Source organism: Macrotis lagotis, chromosome 2, assembly GCF_037893015.1.
Source record: "Macrotis lagotis isolate mMagLag1 chromosome 2, bilby.v1.9.chrom.fasta, whole genome shotgun sequence".
NCBI lineage: Eukaryota > Metazoa > Chordata > Mammalia > Peramelemorphia > Peramelidae > Macrotis > Macrotis lagotis.
Window position 1 is genome coordinate 252,340,519 of NC_133659.1, and position 16,385 is coordinate 252,356,903.

Below are 16,385 nucleotides of genomic sequence, written 5' to 3' on the forward strand. Positions count from 1 at the left end.
TTCTTTCTCTTTTCACTTCTCTCCTTTCCTCCTTCCACCCCTTCCTCTTTTCTCTCTTCTCTTCCTCTTTCTTTCTCTTCTCTCACTTCTCTCCTTTCCTCCTTCCGCCCCTTCCTCTTTTCTCCTTCCCTTCCTTTCTTTCTCTTCTCTCACTTCTCTCCTTTCCTCCTTCCGCCCCTTCCTCTTTTCTCTCTTCCCTTCCTCTTTCTCTTCTCTCACTTCTCTCCTTTCCTCCTTCCGCCCCTTCCTCTTTTCTCCTTCCCTTCCTCTTTCTTTCTCTTCTCTCACTTCTCTTTCCTCCTTCTGCCCCTTCCTCTTTTCTCCTTCCCTTCCTCTTTCTTTCTCTTCTCTCACTTCTCTCCTTTCCTCCTTTCGCCCCTTGCTCTTTTCTCTCTTCTCTTCCTCTTTCTTTCTCTTCTCTCACATCTCTCCTTTCCTCCTTCTGCCCCTTCCTCTTTTCTCTCTTCCCTTCCTTTCTCTTCTCTCACTTCTCTCCTTTCCTCCTGCCCCTTCCTCTTTTCTCTCTTCCCTTCCTCTTTCTTTCTCTTCTTTCACTTCTCTTTCCTCCTTTTGCCCCTTCCTCTTTTCTCTCTTCCCTTCCTTTTTCTTTCTCTTCTTTCACTTCTCTCCTTTCCTCCTTCTGCCCCTTCCTCTTTTCTCCTTCCCTTCCTCTTTCTTTCTCTTCTCTCACTTCTCTCCTTTCCTCCTGCCCCTTCCTCTTTTCTCTCTTCCCTTCCTTTTTCTTTCTCTTCTTTCACTTCTCTCCTTTCCTCCTTTTGCCCCTTCTTTTCTCCCTTCCCCTTCCATTTTATTTCTCTTCTTTCACTTCTCTCTCCTCCTTTTGTCCGTTCCTCTTTTCCCTTCCTTTTTCTTTCTCTTCTTTCACTTCTCTCTCCTTTCCTCCTTCTGCCCCTTCCTCTTTTCTCCTTCCCTTCCTTTTCTTTCTCTTCTCACTTCTCTCCTTTCCTCCTTCCGCCCCTTCCTCTTTTCTTTCTTCTCTTCCTCTTTCTTTCTCTTCTCTCACTTCTCTCCTTTCCTCCTCCCGCCCCTTCCTCTTTTCTCCTTCCCTTCCTCTTTCTCTTCTCTCACTTCTCTTTCCTCCTTCCGCCCCTTCCTCTTTTCTCTCTTCCCCTTCCCTTTCCCTTCTCTTCTCTCACTCCTCTCCTTCCTCTCCCCGCTTGGAAGCCGCCCCTCCCCCACGCCGCCGAGCCTTCCTCCGGGCACAAAGGAGAAGCTCACAATGGGGCCTCGTTCTGGCCTCTGGGGCTGGGGGTGGGGGTGGGGGTGGGGGCGGGGAGCCTCGCTCTCGCCCTCTCAGAGTTACCGGGGTGGGGTGGGGGTGGGGAGAGCAAGCCAGCCGCCGCCGGAAGTGGGCTCCACCCTAACGCCAAGGGGCGGAAGTGGGCGTTGCCTGGGAGCTGAGGTGCGGCTACCACAACTGGAAGCCGGCAGTGCGGCTGGGCTCTGAGGTAGGGTCGGGTCATGCGCCGGGCGGCGGCTCCGGTTTTGCCCCCTTTCCCCGGATAGGAACCCCTCTGGGCCCCCGGGGGCGCTTGGCTCTAGGGGCCCCGGCCTTGCCCCGCCCCGCTTCCCCTGTCCGGACCCCACCTCCATGTGGCTGGTGCTGGCGCGCCGCTCCTCTCCCGCCCTTTTCTTGACGCCGCCGCCGCCCGTGGAGGGCACCGCGGCTGCGCGCTCCGCCCAGCCTGCCCGCCCTCGCCTCGGGCGCCGTCCAGCCTCGCCCCGAAAGTCGCCCGGCTCCTGGGGCGGCCCGCCTCCGCCCAGCCCCCGACGGCGCTGCACTCTTCCCGGACTTATTTTTCTTTTTTAAAGGTCAGAAATCCTGCCGGGGCCGGGGCCGCGGCCGCCGAGACCTCCGGGGCTTGGTGGAGCTACTAGCCCCCAGGCAGCCCTCGGCCTTTCTACCGCTTCCTATAGTTTGACGCTCTGTGCCAGTTTTATCCTTAAAACTGCAGGAGAGGGTGGTTAAGGGACGAAGAAAAAAGGTAGGGGACCCGGGGTGAAACACTGGGGGGAGGGGAGAGAAAGCTCATGCAACCGGATGCCAAGGTATGAAGGGTTGGGATTAGGAGACAATCAAAAAATAAAAAACTCGATCCTTAAACTTTAAATCTAATCCTCAAATCAGATTGGGTGGGCGGCCCATGGTGGGGGGGGCGGGAGAGGCACTTAGAGTGGTCGTTGAACTTTTTTATTCCTCCTATCCCTGTTTTTTTCTGTCAATTAACAGGGTTACCCCAAAAGACCCTCAAAATCCTTCCTTGTTTTTTCTGTACCCTGCATCCGCCCTAAAAAAAACCCCACCAACTTCGAGGAGCCCTCGAGCTGTCTTCTTAATTTAGTTTTAAAAGATAGAGTGGTGGAAAAAGTATCCCTTTTCGAAGGAAAGACCCAGATTTCATAGTCCGAGGGGCAACCCACTTGAATGTTTAATTAGCCAATCAGCTCTAGAACGGTTAGGCGCCTAGAGTTCTAGGTCATTTGTGTTTTCCAACATGGCGTTCCTAGACTGTTGTGTCATAGAATGGGGGGAGGGTCACCCTGGGAGGCAATTCCCGAGAGAACAGGAGTTGTTAATCTAAGCAGGAGTGCTGGTTTAGGATTTAGAAGTCTTTCTCTACCCCCTCCCCCATTACCATAAGTATATCTCATCAGGATATCCACTAATGAGGCATCTCTTCAGATGGAAGAGGACTGGGGCATCAGTTATACTTCATTTTCTGCCCCTCTGAGGTATCTGCTAAAACCCATCTCACATCTGGTGAGATCATCTAGGAAAGGGACAACCCTCTCGATTTGTCTTACTCAGAAGTATTCCTATTGAGCAAGAAGAGAATGATTGTTACCTGGAGGATCTTAACCACCTTTTTTTTTTTAATTTATTTTTTATTCTCATTTTGTACACTTTTTTTTACATTAATAAAATATTCTTGTTTACAAGTAAACAAAATACTCCTCCTCCCCCATGAATATAGATAGACTTGCTTGGGCGAGAAAAATAAAGGGGAGAGAAAAAAATTAAAATTAAAAATAAAAGTAATAGTAATAATTGTAGGTATGGCCAGGTGGTGCAATAGATGAAGCAGATCTTAACCACCTTTAAGCCCTGCCTAGGAATGGGGGTGGGGAGGATATGGAGGGTGTTGGGTGAAAGGGCAGTTCACTGGAATAATTCAGTCTATAGTACTGCCCTGCCATGTTTAAAGAAAACATTCTCCTTCTGGATGAACTCTGGGGTCTGACTGACAAATGTGCTGCCTGATTCCATTGTCTTTAGTTTCAACTGGTAGAAAAGAGCACTTTGAAGAAGTTGAACATGTTTTTTTATTCCTATGTTTTATTGATAGGTGCTTAACTTGGTACTCTGCTGAGTTTTTTAATTGCTTCTATAATATTTAACAGCATTTCAAAACTCAAGAGATGGTAAAGAGTGACAGGTAGTTGTAATAACAGTTAAAATAAGCCTGGCAGTTTATCACCTGAATACAATTTGAATTGGTTGTCATCTTGCATTTTTCTAAAGTGTTGGAAGGCCTGAGAATCTGCTTACTGCAGTGAATGTGAATCAGGCATGGTTATATAAGTTCTTTGTTTAAAAAAAAAATTTCAAGGGATTTGATGAGGGGTTTTTTGTTTTTTTGCTTGTGTCCAAGTTAAATCTGATTTTAATTCCAGTTTGACTCCGTTTCTTTGAGTTGGAACCTTTTAGTGGATGCCATTTCTGGTTCCCTGAATCACAGCCTTGAGAGAGAGCACTTGGGTCTGCCTCCTTTTCACTGCAGACATGGAAGACAATTATGGTATGTTCTTACTGATAAATAGATCTTCTGCTTGCTTATAGAAAGCAAAGACTTTGTTCCAAGTTTTTTAATGTTTCTAGAATAACTTCTGACCCCTCCTATTTATAGAATGATAAAAAGGACACACACAATAACTGAGGCTGAAGTACAATGACCCCTTGAGATTATAGAATTCCTGGATAGAATTCTTATAATTCAGTGGTCCTAAGGCCTCCAGGAAACCAAAGGGAATCTGGTATATTGAATGAAAGCATTTTAGAACTTGAAAGGATTGTAGACATTGGTTAGTTCTAGAAGTGTCACACATATTAAAATGTAATTTGGAAATTTTTAGCAAAAAGATAAATACAGCATAAATAATGCTAATTTGGAAATTTTCAAGTCTACCTGCAGCTAACAGGTATCAATTTGTTTGGCACTTTACCTAGGCAAAGTTAGCCCAGCTAGTTAACTAGAATCTTTAATTGTTTAAGCATATTTACTCAGAATCCCCAACTGATTTATTATTTGTTAATATTGAAGGCAATTGCATTTTTTTTCTGCCTTCTGGTTTCACTCCTTCAAAAGTGAAAGTTGCATCACTAAAATAAGGAAGAAATGTTAATTAACTTTAATAGACTAAAAAGTTTGAAATTATATAGAAATTGCTCTTATTGTCTGTCTGTCTCCTTCAGTGATTCCACAAACATCTTTAAACAAATTTTACATTTCAAAAAAGGAAATTTTTGTTCATTCTTAGAAACTCACTATCACCTGTTTGTTTTTTGGAGGGTGGGAGTTTATATTGTTTTTTGAGCATATAACTTTTTCCCCATATAACTCTTCTAGACATTGTCTTCATTACTTTTATCTTAGCAGACAGCTACTGGTTATTTTCTAGTGTAATGACACTTCACAGGATATGTATTTTTCAAATTTTGAATCAATGAGCCTTTATTAAATATCTGCTAAATGATAGTCTGACGTTTGGGGATACAAAGACAAAAAGAAAATCTTTGCCTTTAGGGGGAGTTTTTACACCTTTGGATCAGATAACGTGTACATATATGAATATGTTCAAAATAAATACATAAAAAGAATGAGCAGGAAGCACTGGCAGGGGGAGGGATCAGGAAAGGCTTCATGTGGAAGGTGATATCTTAGCTAAACTTGGAAGTAAATGGGGGGGGGGGGGTTCTTTCTAAGAGAAAGGATTTGTTGTTGCAGGTAGAAGGGACAGAGTCTGTATAAAGGCCCAGAAATGGAAATAGAGTGACATTTTACTAGAGTGACATTGAGTTAAATACCCTTAGTCTCCTATAGGGGTATCTTTGGGATTACATGGCTAATAACCCATTTGTCTTTGAACTCTCCTTCATGTTCCATTTCTTCACCATTCACTTTGGCATATTGCCCAGGTCTGAGAAACATCAGAGTGAGTGTCCCTGAGCAGTTTTACAACAGAGATTACTCTCCTAGGATGTCCAAATTTAGTCTTTTGCCCAGAAGGCCAGACAGCAAATTAGAGGTAACATAAGTTATGAGAAGCAAAGCATAGTAGTAGAAAAGTCTGTCAGCTCTGACGTATGCTGCTGTATATGGGCATGAATCATAAAGTGACTCCATTCTGTCAGCTAGTGACATGGTCTTAACATTTACTAGTTATGGAACAGAGCAAATGAAGGGAAACTAATCAGAATTTACATCTGTAAACTGTCCCTTGATGTCCTGGAATATTAGCCTATAAGGAGACTGCTGCTCAAGAAAAGGTTGGTAGGCATAATAAACCTGTCCTCTAAGACTTCCATTTCTTTTGGCTCTGTGTCCTTCAAGTCTCCTCTCTGGCTCATTTGCATCATGATCATGGTTAGCAATTTATTCCATGTTTACCGCTCTTTTCAGTGAAACTGTCGACTTCAATTCTCTACTGAATCCTGATTTCCATAGCTGTCCCCTGGCTTATAAACTACTTTTCATTGTGAATGGTTTATCTTATTTCAGTTATCAAACCTTCAGTGATAGTAAGGGCATGTTGTTATTTTAATCCACTAAGAATAAATTTAACCTTTTAACTTCTTTCTACATTTGGGATACAGCCTGGATGTCTTCACAGAATTTGAAGGTTGTGTACATCAAATCCAATTCATACCTTTCAGATCCCTAACTCTTAATACACCTGTTAATTGGTCCAGCCTCTTTTTAAAGACCCTTCAAAGAAAACTCAAGGCAGCCCTTTCTAATCTAGAATTATTTGAAAGTCTCTTTGGACAGCAACTAAATTTGCCTCTTGGCAACTTCTAGTGATTGCTCCTGGTTCTGTCCTCTGAGCCCCCAAATGCACAAATCTGACCCCACCCTCACAAGATATTGCTTAAGGTACTTGAAGATCATTATCAAGTATGTCTCCCTGAGATTTCTCTGCTTCAGGTTAAGAATCTCCTTTTATATTCATTTCTAGGCATCTTGTGAACCTTAAGGGTTTTAACGCTGTAAGCCAGAATCAAAGTCTCTGAATAGATATATGCATATATTTGTAGAAACTGACCACATCACTTAGAAATTGAAGAAGTTAGGATTTTGTAAGATTTCTATCACTGGTCTTTTATAAAGTTGATTTCAGTTTAATTCTTTGGATCCAGAAAAACTTAATATGTAATACCCTCTGTGTTAGGGCAGATTAAGTCATTCCTTTCTTAGGTATAATCTAAAACATTAAAAAAAAAATGAAGATGTCTTTCTGATTTAGGTTCTCTTTTATTAAAGTAATAACTTGATTATACATTTGCTAAGTTCTTCTGAATGCCTTGAGAGCAAGGAATAAGTTGCCTCCAGCTCTGTGTATGGTGTCTTCAACATAATAAATTACTTAATTTTTTTTTGAATGAATAAAAATTGAGTAGCTAAGATTAGGAACTTTTTATGAGAATAACAGGAAAAAAACAAAGGAACAACCTAGTTTTTATTGAGCAGGTATAAGATAGGTGACTAGGTTGAGTGCTAATAAGGAATGATTCTTGTATTCATATTTCTCAAGGGAAAAAAGGGTTTCATTTAACTGTTTTTGCAGTCTACAGATAAATGATAGCATCTGCAATTACGCATAAAATCAAAGAGAAATTAACAATCCCGAGTGTATGTGGTTCTGCTAGACTCGATAAGATTCTGTGACAATTCCTTTTATCTGCTTTGTGCTATGATTCCATTTTAAAATAGTCACTTTTTAGATGCTTTGTTGTCTTTTAAATCTTCTTATGTCATGAACTCTAAAAAATAGAAATTTTTGTAATTATTAGACCTTACTGAGCCATTGAAAATCCAAAATGCTTTATAGGTCACAGTTTTACATATGCTGCTTTAATTTATATTCATTGTGTTTTTCTCTTTTCTTACAGTTGATTCTTTGGATCCAGAGAAGCTGATACAATGCCCATATGACAAAAACCATCAGATTAGGGCTTGCAGGTTCCCTTATCATCTGATCAAATGCAGAAAGGTAGAGTGTTGTTTTCATCATATGCTCTTTAATGTCCTCATAACCTATTAAAAGTGAAAAATCAGAATCTGTGTCTATATTTGTCACAGCATTTGCAGGAAGGATTTTCTTTAGGTATATTAAATGGATCTTGTTTAGATTTGCCTTTTTTTTTTTAATTTTATTTAAGGCAATGGCTTGCCCAAGAACACACAGCTAGGCAATTATTAAGTATCTGAGGCCACATTTGAAATCAGGTCCTCTTGACTTCAGGGCTGGTACTCTGTCTGCTGTGCCACCTAGCTGCTGCATGGATCTTGTTTATTTGAAGATTTCAGGAGCAATTCTAGAGAAGCAGTATTTCTCATCATTTGACAGAAAACACCAGTCTTTGCAAATAAGAGGAAAAAAACTGCTCTGCCATGTTTTTGATTTATTTAAGTTTTTGAATGAAAGAGTAAATTAGTTTTCAGATTTTTTTTTTTTGCTTAAAGATTTATAACTTTATTTCAGTGTGGATATCTGACTGAAATTTCATATTCTCCTAAAAATAACTGCTTCACTAAATTTGAATAGGAAGCATCTTCAGAACTTATCAAGTTTTTCTTCATGTATTAACACGGCTAGGGTTAGGCTCACTGTTGATAAGTTTATCATTGTTACTGAAATGCAATCACCTTGGATAAGAGGTATAGCTTCTACCTGGAGTTATGCTATGGAAATAACTTTCATGTTAATTCAGGTTACTCAGCAGTAAGTTCAATAATAACAGTCTGACTGGAAAGCAGGAACCCAGTTTCACAAGTTCTCATAATAATAAACATGTGATTGTTTAGTGTCCTCTTCCCTCAGTCCCAGGATCCCTAGCCTGTTCATTACCATCAGTTCTCTAAGCTGCTTAGGTCTCCAGGTAACAGCTGTCATGATCATCCACTTCCCTTGACCCTCAGATCCTTTTGAAATTTGGGAATGTAATAGACGGTACTTGGAAGCCATAGCCATGCCTTCTTCTCCATTTGAAGTCTGGATTCACTGGAAGAAGCTCTCATTTCACCCACATTAATTGGAATTCTCATGTCTCAAGATTTCTTCCTATACCTGTTCTCCTTCCATTCTTCCCACAACCCCTTCTTACTTTTTCCCTTTCCCATTTCTTTCCCTCTTGAGCCTGTGTTTGTAGTCAAATTGAATTTCTTTGCTCCCCAGTTGTCTTTATTTTGATAATAGACTTTGGATGGAATGACCCCATCCATACACTTTATTTCAAGAACAGGTCGCCAATTATCTTTTGATAACCCATTCTAAGGGAAATGACTGTAGTAAAGGTCAGATTCTTCAGACCTTTTTCCCATAGCTCATAACTTTAAATGGGCTTTATTGTGTTAAATCTGAATAACCTTTTGCTGCAGCTATAAGAGCTCTTTCCCAGCTGCTTATCTAGCCTTCCTGTATCTGCCTCTACTTGCAGCATAGTCTGTGGGTGATTTAACTTTTACTGTTGATCTTAAAGATCAACAATCAAATATTCAAAAGATTTATATTCAATTTCAAATTAAATCCCCCTTCCCTGTAAAGTATATGACCTTGAGAATTAAACATGGGGATTGGAAATTGCATTCAGATACTTTGTTCTGTGTTGACTTGTCTATCAATAAGCCACTTCACCCATCCTCCATTTAGAGACCTAAAGCTCTGTCTACAGTGTGTAAAATTAAACTTAAATGAGGTGGAGAGATTGTGAGGATTAATTAGGTAAAACCTGTAATGTCTACAAATGGTAAGTAATCACTGTTTTGATTTACTACTAAAGATTTTTGCCCTATTTAAGCCACTGACTAAGAAAAATTTTTATAAAATATTTGTAGAACAAAGCTATGTCGAATGTATCTTGGAGGGTCAGCTAGGTGGCTCAGTGGATAGAACACTGGCCCTGGAGTCAGGAGTACCTGAGTTCAAATCTGGTCTCAGACACTTAATAATTAACTAGTTGTGTGGCCTTGGGCAAGCCACTTAACCCCATTGCCTTGCAAAAACTTAGAAAAAAAAACTAAAAACAATAACAACAAATGTGCCTTGGAAAGCTAAAGAACTTATTCTTTGACTTTGCTCCTATAGAACCACCCTGATGTTGCAAACAAATTGGCTACATGTCCTTTCAATGCTCGACACCAAGTTCCCCGGGCTGAAATTAGCCACCACATCTCAAGCTGTGATGACAAAAGCTGTATTGAACAGGATGTTGGTAAGGATCAGAAGCTAAGTGCTTTGATATGAGGACCTGGCACCTAGAAAACTGGTAATACCAGATGATTAGTTTGATTTTTTTGTTGTTGTTGTTCCACTCCATTCCAAAAAGGTCATTACTTTACTGTTTATGAGATTTTTATCTTCTAGCAGGAATAGTTTGTCATGCTATATTTGACAGGTTCCTTTCTCTTCTGAACTACTTTATTTTTTACTAAGAATTTATCTTGAAAATAAAAATCTCATATTATTGCCATGTATATTTTGCTAGACTTTTTTTGGTTTTGCTCCCTCCTTGGTCACCCACTTTCACCTCAGCCCCATTGTGCACCATCAGGGAAAAGAGATATGGTCCCTTTGTTTAGATTTTAGCTTGTTGTTCTTGCAAAAACAAAGAAATAGGCAGCTAGGTGGTGCAGTGGATAGAGCACCAGGAGGACATGAGTTCAAATTTGACCTCAGACACTTAATAATTACCTAGCTGTGTGACCTTGGGCAAGCCACTTAACCCCATTTGCCTTGCAAAAACCTAAAAACAACAACAACAACAAAAAAAACAGAAGCATTTGGCTACCTTTCCTGCTAACCCATTGAAACAATATAACTTGACAGTGCCCCATGCTCATGTGGGAATCTGTATTGTTTACAGTCAGCCAGTCCAGGAACTACAGATGCGAGGCTCTGACTGTGAACACATGGCAGTGCCCTCCTTGTGATGAAGACTGGGATAAAGGTGAGGCAGCTTGACTTTTCTCTGTTTGTAGCTTGTCTGTAGTCACTCCATTGTCAAGCTGATAAGTACAGAATGAAGATTTCCCTCTTTTAAGCACATTGTTTAAGATGTCTGATAATTTTTATTGGGCCACAGAATGAGTGCTGTTGCATTACATGGTAGACACGTGGAGCAGCCCATCTCCGAGTGGGAAAAAACACTTCCCCACATCTGTTTTTTCCATAAATTGTGTGGTGCCATCTGTGTTTAGTTGTTAATAGACACATTTATTATTATTTATGCTGTGTGTGTTTATATCTTTCAATTAAATTCCTGCTACACTGTCACTTAGTCAGGATACTTGATCAATTTTACTCCCTTCTTTAAACTCAGGCACTTGATATTCCCCATTTCATAGCTTATGCATGCTGGCTCACGCTGGTTCCCTCCCTGAATAAGTGTCACAAGCTGTGTTTTGCTTCCTTTGGCAGATTTGTGGGAGCAGTCCAGCACTACCTTTGTCTGGGGCACTGCTAACTGCAGTGGCAATAACAGGTATTGAAAACAGTGTGATTCTTGATGTTTTTCCTTCATGCTGAATATTCTATTGTTTAAAAGTTAACACTTCCAGAGCAGCTAGCTGGTGCAGTGGATAGAGCACCGGCCCTCAGTCAGGAGGACCTGAATTCAAATCTGGCCTCAGACACTTAATAATTACCTAGCTTCTATGGCTTTGGGCAAACCACTTAACCCCATTGCCTTGCTAAAACGTAAAAAAGAAAAAAAGAAAAAAAAAGAAAGTTAGCACTTCTGGTGTCAGGCTGTTTTTGGACTATGCCTTGATGGCTCCATACTTTAATATATGTAGACCAGCCTGTTATTCTTGGTGTCTGGGCTATTTATTTAATACTAGAATACCACATGGTGTTTACTGCTTAAATTTTGTCTTTGATATGTTATGAATGGTGTTTTTAAAATCTCTAGTTTTGGGACAGCTAGGTGGCGCAGTGGCCCTGGAGTCAGGGGTACCTGAGTTCAAATCCAGCCTCAGTCACTTAATAATTACCTAGCTGTGTGGTCTTGGGCAAGCCACTTAACCCCATTTTCTTGCAAAACAAACAAACCAACAAACCTAAAATCTCTAGTTTTCCAATTTGATAGTTTTTTTTTTTTTTTTCCCTTTGGTGACAAAAATTAAAGTCTTTTTGAAAGTAGTAGACTTTCAAGATGGGGATATTTTAACATTCCTAAAGAGGAAGAGAAGAAAAATCTCTTCATTAGTTTTATTTCTAAATTAAAAGCAGTAAGATTCATTTTAACTCTACTCTTGAAATACATACAGCTGGAAACTTAAGTTGCAAATCTAAGGGAGAATCGGGGGTTAGAAAATGAATGGGTAGTATCCCCTGAATGATAAATTTTCTATTTGAGCTTTTTTTTCTTTTCTCAAATGGACTATTTTGGAATTTCTGGTTTCTATCCTCCAAAGACAATGGTAAGTGTCTTACACACATTATTTCGTAAGTTCATGGAGATAAAAATCATATAGACTTAAATGATAAATTCCATTAGGACAACTTTTATCCCATTTTAGTTTTGTGAGACTCACTACCTTGGACTTAGTCATCTTAGCCTTTTTGTCTTTTATGGTTAGTGAGTGATTTGATAAACCTGTCATTAATTTGAACAGTAGATGGCATCCCTGTATATCTCAATTTCATTTAACATATTGGACAGTGAAAATGGCTAGACCTTTCTGAATTCTAGACACTAAGCCATTCAGAGAAGGGGTAATCATTCTGATTACAAGAAGGTCAACTGCGATGGAAATATTTTTACACTTTAGATCTTGTGTGCTTTGCTGTTTTTCCCTTAGGTTATAAAAACACATTCTGATTGACCTTTATGTTCTCATGTCTGGTGAAATTGAACCTAATGTCATGTCAATATATATCAAGACAGTCAAAGTCCTTTCTTTTTGCAGCCCTGCGAACAATGTAGTTGTGGAACATAAGAGTAACCTGGCTTCAGGCATGCGAGTTCCCAAGTCTCTGCCATATGTACTACCATGGAAAAGCAGTAAGTGGGAAGGAGCTAAACAGAAAGTGTCACTCCATGGTGTGAGTAGAGTCAGCCTTGATCATTCAGGGATTGATTTTGCTGTTTGTTACCCAGACCCTCCTCTGTGCCATTGGAGGCACCCTTAGATGACCAGTTATTTACAAATTTCTAAACAGACACATTTTGAAGTAAAAAACCCAGTTCTGAGATCTTAACAACCCAAGAAGACTGTGAAAAGAAGCTCCCAGAGGGAACACAGTAGAGACAGATGACAAAAGGATTAGAGGAAAGCTGTGGCTAAAATTCATACTTAACTAGAACCATGCAGCCTGAATGCTAATGAAGCAAAAATTATTCTTCCTGTGGAAAATATTGATGACCAACTAGTCTGTATCTCAAAAGAGAATAAAACACAGGTTAAAGGGCTTAAACTACAGTATGAAGCATATAGATCAGATGAAATAAAAATGTTCCTAAAATTTAAGTGGGCGAATATGTAAGTAGGCAAAATTAAGAGTTTGATAGAGAAATAACTGATATGAGATAGAATGTAATAAGTGATAATGTAAGGTGCAGAGATGGTGAAAGAGTTCAGAGGAGGGAAAAATCATCTGAGGTGGAGAGCACAGGTTTCATAAAAGAACCGAGTCTTGAATAGAGGCAGAAGTCTCTCAGTCACCTTGGCTACAGTGTCAAGAATGTTGAGAGGGAATAGTGGAGTAGGGAATAGGACTAGGACTAGAAAAATAGGTTGGGATCAGATTGTGTATGAAAAGATCTTGAATTCCAGACTGAGGATTTTAGACTTAATTTGACATCAACAGGGAACTCTTGAAGGTTGATCAGGGAAGTGATATGGTGAGCTGTCCTGTGCCCATATGAGTGATTTGACCAAAGCCTTAAAAAAGGTTGTAAATAATAAAGATTCAAAACTAAATCTTTCAATTCTTAAACCCATTGTCTTTTTTTCCCAGTTTGTCCTGTCCATGTCAAAAATATCTGCCTCCAGCCCTTTTACTTCTTAATCACAGAGCTTTGACTAATATGTCAACTACCCCACCTAGGATTTCATAAACCTCTGGTTTCGAATTTATTGTCCACTTTTGAACCTAGTACTAACTTCTAAAATCAAATGCCCTTAGTACCAATTATCTTGGCTAGTATCTGAACTAATTTTGTAGTATTTAGTTTTTTGATTTTTTTTTTTTTTTGGTGGGAGGTCCATTGAAATTGCCTAAAGAATTGAATAGAAGATTTTTGGGGGGTCATTTTGCCGCTGATTATTCAAAGTCAGTTAAAATTCTTATATCGTAGTAGAGGTTCATATTTAGTTGGGGATAGCAGATAGAGTATGTTTCCATTGACTTGATGATTTATTTTGAAATATTTCTACTCCATAGATGGAAATGCACAGTAACTGAAAATCTATCTCATCAAGTAAGTGTTTCAGTTTTATTTCACTATCTCATCAGATGGTAGCAGGATTTAACTGGACATAAAGCAATTTATGTCCAATTTTCTCTCAGATGATAGTACCAAATTAAAGCTTTGTGTGAGTGTTTCTAAGTATATAGCCTCAGTTACGGCTTTACATGCTAATGAATAGGCATTTGCTGGTTAAATTGGAATTCTGTTAACTTGCCAAGTTGTTTTTCTTAATGTCAGTACACAATGCCTGTTTTTTCATTTTTATCAAAGCTGCATTTTAGACATATCATGCCTTTCTAATGGACTGAGATTAATCAGACAGCTGTGCTTCATGACCCTACAATTCTTTACCAGTGCAGTACAATTTAGCACTCATCAAAAAACAAAACAAAACTTTTTTTTTTTTAAAATGTTGTGGGGTGGCTAGGTGGCGCAGTGGATAAAGCACCGGCCCTGGAGTCAGAAGTACCTGGCTTCAAATCCAGTCTCAGACACTTAATAATTAACCTAGCCGTGTGGCCTTGGGCAAGCCACTCAACCCCATTTGCCTTGCAAAAAAGCTAAAAAAAAATGTTGTTGGTCTCCAGGGGCCTTGTGTTGTTGCTGTTGTCTGAGCATTTGATATGGCAGGACTTCACAACTCCTGGGAGGAATTCAAAATCTTGGCCTTTTCATAAATGAAGTCTCTTCTCAAAGTTACCCCATGGCAGAATCAATTTGAGTGTTTCAGACTTTACCTTGAGACTTAAAACACTAAGATGTATTTCAGGGAAATGAAGAATTGATCTAAATCTAGATTTCTAGCCTAATTTTCCTCTGGAAAGTGATGGATCCAGGGAATAATCTTTATTTTGTGCCAGAGCTCATTAGTTGTTATACTCTAGAAAATATATAAGATATTTAAAGCTAAAATTCCCAAATTTTGAGAACTAATACTTTTCAATTTGTTGCTGTCCTGTGTTTGGTTTCTTGATGGGTTCTGATGCCACATTATCCAGTATGTTTAGAACAGAGAAAATGGAATTCTTGAAATTCTTTTTGCTTCAAAAGGAGAAGAGTACACAATAGCCCTGGGAGTGTCAGAAAAGCACAAGTTGAGGAAGCCAGAGGAATTGCTGAGCTTGAGCTCTCCACACTGAGGCATTCCATATGGTATGTGGTGGCCATCCACATGGCAACTTGCTGGTCAAAGTGAATCGTCTAAGGAGAGAAACAAGAAGCAGCTTCCTCTCAGTACCTTGGGACTGATGCTTTTCTCCCTTAAAAATTCACTCTTCCTCATTTATCTCCAACTGAAAAGTCACTGTTCTATGTTTCTCTTAGGTAGAAAAAAGAAAAAAGTGTGTGTGTCTAGGTAAAGAGCCCTTATCAGAAGAAACAACCACAAATCTCCTTTGACTGAATGAAGAATCCTAACAATCAGTAATGAATGGGTTGCAGTTAATCAGGAAAAAAAACAAAATCAGTTTGCCTTAGAATTTCAGAGTGGTTTCCTTTCTTTCTCTCAGCACATTTGGGAAATGAGATGGAGTGAATGCCGATGTTTTCAGAGGGTGTTTTTGGGCCTTTGTGCACCCAGCACTGTGCCTAGAGGGCACCCCTGATCCTGAAGAACTCTGAGTCAGACTGTCCAGGTGGCAGAAACATGGGGCAACCACTTTAACAAGCTGACAGGAGGAGGTCTTAATTTCACTGTGACTTCATGGCCCTTTGTCAAGATGATGCTGGTAATGTTATCATTGATAAGTACTAAGAGCTCTTTTTTTCCCTGTTTAATTGCAGATGACAGACTGAAGAAGACACTTTTGCCTCCTGCTACTTACTACCAGTGGGTTCTTCATTTCTCTTCCTAATCTTATTTTGGAAAGATAAACTGTCTGTGGCTCTGATTGACCAGTCCCCTTTTTTTCTCCTCTCCTTCACTACCCCCACTTGAGCTCTTTCTGTGATGCCTCCTCAGAAGAACTTTTCCAAATAAACCACAGATGTACTAAGGCTGACCCAATAGCTACCCTAAAAAGTGTCAGCAGCCCTATAAGCAAAACCCCTCATTTCTACCCAGTATAGGACATAGAATGATTTGAAGTTATTTACTTAAATTAGTCCCAGTGGGCATAAAATGTGGGCTAGAACCAGCAGTGCCACTTAAAGCTTAATCCAGGTGCATTCTCTGTAAAGTATCAAGAGATGCAGTGTATTCATATAGCATTCATATAATTACGGTCCACCAATCCATAAAATCCTTGAAATATCAATATGGCTCATAGAGGAAAACCTCTTAAACTTTCTTTGAGTAGTTTTCTTTTGGTAGTTTTTCCTTAGGATATCTTACTGTTCTCAAAGGACATGAATATTTCTTCTACTTTATAGAAGCTAAAGGAAATTGTACTAGCTATTAGACAAGGTATGTATTAGGAAGTGAATATTGATGTGGGTGATGTCTATTCTATATGTAATGGGGAAATAGGTTTACCATCCCTATGTGAACTTTAATTTCAAAACCTTCCAAAGCTTATATGTATGAAGACCTTTCTGACTTCCCTAGGGTGTGAGTATCACAATACTTAATCCCACACTGGGAATACGGGAACAAAACCAGGAACAAAACCAGCATCTTGTTGGCAAATCAAATTTATGTGGAGACATGCTAATCTCGAAGGCCCAGTTT

At 39.6% G+C, this 16,385-nt stretch overlaps 1 protein-coding gene across 4 annotated transcripts; it reads left to right on the top strand.

Annotated features, from left to right (window-relative positions):
• The first annotated feature begins 1,361 nt into the window (after positions 1-1,361).
• On the top strand, positions 1,362-15,606 carry GTSF1 (gametocyte specific factor 1). 4 transcript variants are annotated; one of them, XM_074225726.1, is made up of 10 exons: positions 1,415-1,469; positions 1,834-2,006; positions 3,697-3,821; positions 7,193-7,293; positions 9,388-9,514; positions 10,166-10,249; positions 10,720-10,783; positions 12,213-12,307; positions 13,690-13,726; positions 15,500-15,606. In XM_074225726.1, the coding sequence occupies exons 3-9, from the start codon at positions 3,806-3,808 to the stop codon at positions 13,704-13,706; spliced, it is 504 nt and encodes a 167-aa protein (XP_074081827.1). In that variant the 5' UTR covers positions 1,415-1,469; positions 1,834-2,006; positions 3,697-3,805; the 3' UTR covers positions 13,707-13,726; positions 15,500-15,606. The 4 variants fall into 4 exon arrangements, with proteins under 4 accessions (XP_074081825.1, XP_074081824.1, XP_074081827.1 ...); XM_074225724.1 differs by lacking the exon at positions 1,834-2,006 and having other exon boundaries at positions 1,362-1,469; XM_074225723.1 differs by lacking the exon at positions 1,834-2,006 and having other exon boundaries at positions 1,388-1,833.
• The last annotated feature ends 779 nt before the right edge of the window (positions 15,607-16,385 follow it).

Bases quoted from the DNA above. Each gene is read 5' to 3' on its own strand.
- GTSF1 (XM_074225724.1), top strand. The intron at 9,515-10,165 runs GTAAGGATCAGA...TATTGTTTACAG, and splicing joins CTGTATTGAACAGGATGTTG to TCAGCCAGTCCAGGAACTAC. The intron at 10,250-10,719 runs GTGAGGCAGCTT...TTCCTTTGGCAG, and splicing joins TGATGAAGACTGGGATAAAG to ATTTGTGGGAGCAGTCCAGC.